The 1,770-nt window shown below is 31.5% G+C and overlaps 1 protein-coding gene across 1 annotated transcript; it reads left to right on the plus strand.

Annotated features, from left to right (window-relative positions):
• The first annotated feature begins 524 nt into the window (after positions 1-524).
• On the plus strand, positions 525-1,375 carry LOC111907778 (uncharacterized). Its single transcript, XM_023903584.1, has 4 exons — positions 525-640; positions 733-892; positions 988-1,123; positions 1,284-1,375. Exons 1-4 carry the CDS (start codon positions 525-527, stop codon positions 1,373-1,375), a joined length of 504 nt encoding a protein of 167 aa, XP_023759352.1.
• Positions 1,376-1,770: the final 395 nt, after the last annotated feature.

Genomic DNA, 1,770 nt, shown 5'->3' on the forward strand with positions numbered 1-1,770 from the left:
ATATATACTAGTAATTTGGTGAAATGTTAATATAAATGTATTACAATATGGATTATGATATATATGTTCTTTTTGTTTTTTTCATTTCAACAATCAAAAGTCCACTGTTACCTAGCTATAAAAGGTTATAATATTTGAATAATGTGTTTTGATACAAATACCCTTAGTATTCACATATTTTGAATGATTTCAGGGGCAATTTGGTCTTTTTTCACTCTAAATTGTTAAGGCGCCATCATACCTCTGACGTCATGTCGGTGTTCCAGTTCTTCAACCATTCAGAACATCTCAACTTTTTCGGACGATAAATTTGCATACAAACACAAAAAACCCCTGGTCGTCGAAGGATAATCATTCTCAAAAACGATTTTCTCCATTAATAGAGACTCCTGTACTCCTCTCGGCCAGATCAGCATAAAGTAAGCTTTTCTTTTCATACCCTGTTACACTATCTTTCATAATTCCGCTTAATTTTTTTGAAAAAAATTGAAATCAACTGCTTCAATGTGTATTTTGTAAGTAGAATGTCGAATACTAGAAGTCACTATTCGTTAGATGATCTCGCACAAGAGATTTTGAGTCGGATATTTGTAGTATTAGGGGCAGAATCTGCGAAAGACATCGTCTCTGCACGACTTTCGTAATTCTCAATAAACATCAACTAATGAATGTATATTTGATGAAATACAACGTTATTTATTTTTTATTTACTATGTATTTAAATTTTTGAAGTTCAAATAAGATGTATGAAGCGGGGGGTGATCCTCAAGTGTACAGAACAACATGCATGGACATGTTTGAAGGAATGGGTCCCAAAAATCTGAAAGCTGATTTATTTATACGCACATGTGCATTGCATAATAACATTGAAGCCATTTTCAGACAAGGAATTGTATGTGTAGTTTCAGTAATTATATGTAATCTATACCATTTATTAATATTTAGTGTCATTGATGTTATATATTGATATTTTTATTCTATAAACAGGATGAGTGCTTTTGTTATGGCAATTTTGGTTTAGGATTGACTTTGTTGAGACAAGTAGCATATGAAGATCATCTTGAGGCAATTTATTTGCTTGGAATCATCCACATTTCAAGAGGGCCTCATCTATGTGATGAAGGTATGTATATGTGGTATATATGTAAATTAAATTATATATATAGTTAATTAAGGCATGTTTGTAGTTTGGGGTTAGTATTTAGTTGTGTTGTGTTGTATAATATTTATTATTGTATTGAAAAGGATACATTGGATTAATTGATGGATATTTTAATGTGTAGGTTTACAATTACTTGATGCCTATTTTGGTTGGGCAGTTCTGGATGATGGGGAGTACATGGGTGTTGTTGATAGTGCCAAAGAGTTGTTGTAGGCTGTTGATGTTGTTCATAGGCTTACAACGAATAATATCATATTCCAATGTGAAGAACCGTGTCATTCTATTAAATGTGTATTTGGAATAGGCCATGAAGAGGATGAGAATCGACAAAGATATTGCATGGTTTGTCGTTGGTATGTAGACCATGATAGGTTTTGTATATTTCTTAAAAATATAAATGGTTGATAATAGATTGCACATTGAATATTAATGTTAATATTGTAGTGTATATGAAGTTGTATACTACTATAATTTTATTTTGGTTTTATGTTTACATCAGTCTGTTGAAAGGACATTTTAGTCATTTTCGCTTGCTATGTTGTTTGAGTAGGAAGAAGTATACGTAAAACCCATGTTACTTTTGTGATGAAGTATAGTTAAGGGAATTA

This window comes from Lactuca sativa, chromosome 5 (genome assembly GCF_002870075.4).
Source record: "Lactuca sativa cultivar Salinas chromosome 5, Lsat_Salinas_v11, whole genome shotgun sequence".
Taxonomy (NCBI): Eukaryota; Viridiplantae; Streptophyta; class Magnoliopsida; order Asterales; family Asteraceae; genus Lactuca; species Lactuca sativa.

Excerpts from the sequence above, each read along its gene's own strand:
- LOC111907778 (XM_023903584.1), top strand. The coding sequence starts at position 525 with ATGTCGAATACTAGAAGTCACTATTCGTTAGATGATCTCGCACAAGAG. Across the intron at positions 641-732 it reads ATCGTCTCTGCACGACTTTC|TTCAAATAAGATGTATGAAG; the intron begins GTAATTCTCAAT and ends AAATTTTTGAAG. Across the intron at positions 893-987 it reads CCATTTTCAGACAAGGAATT|GATGAGTGCTTTTGTTATGG; the intron begins GTATGTGTAGTT and ends TTCTATAAACAG.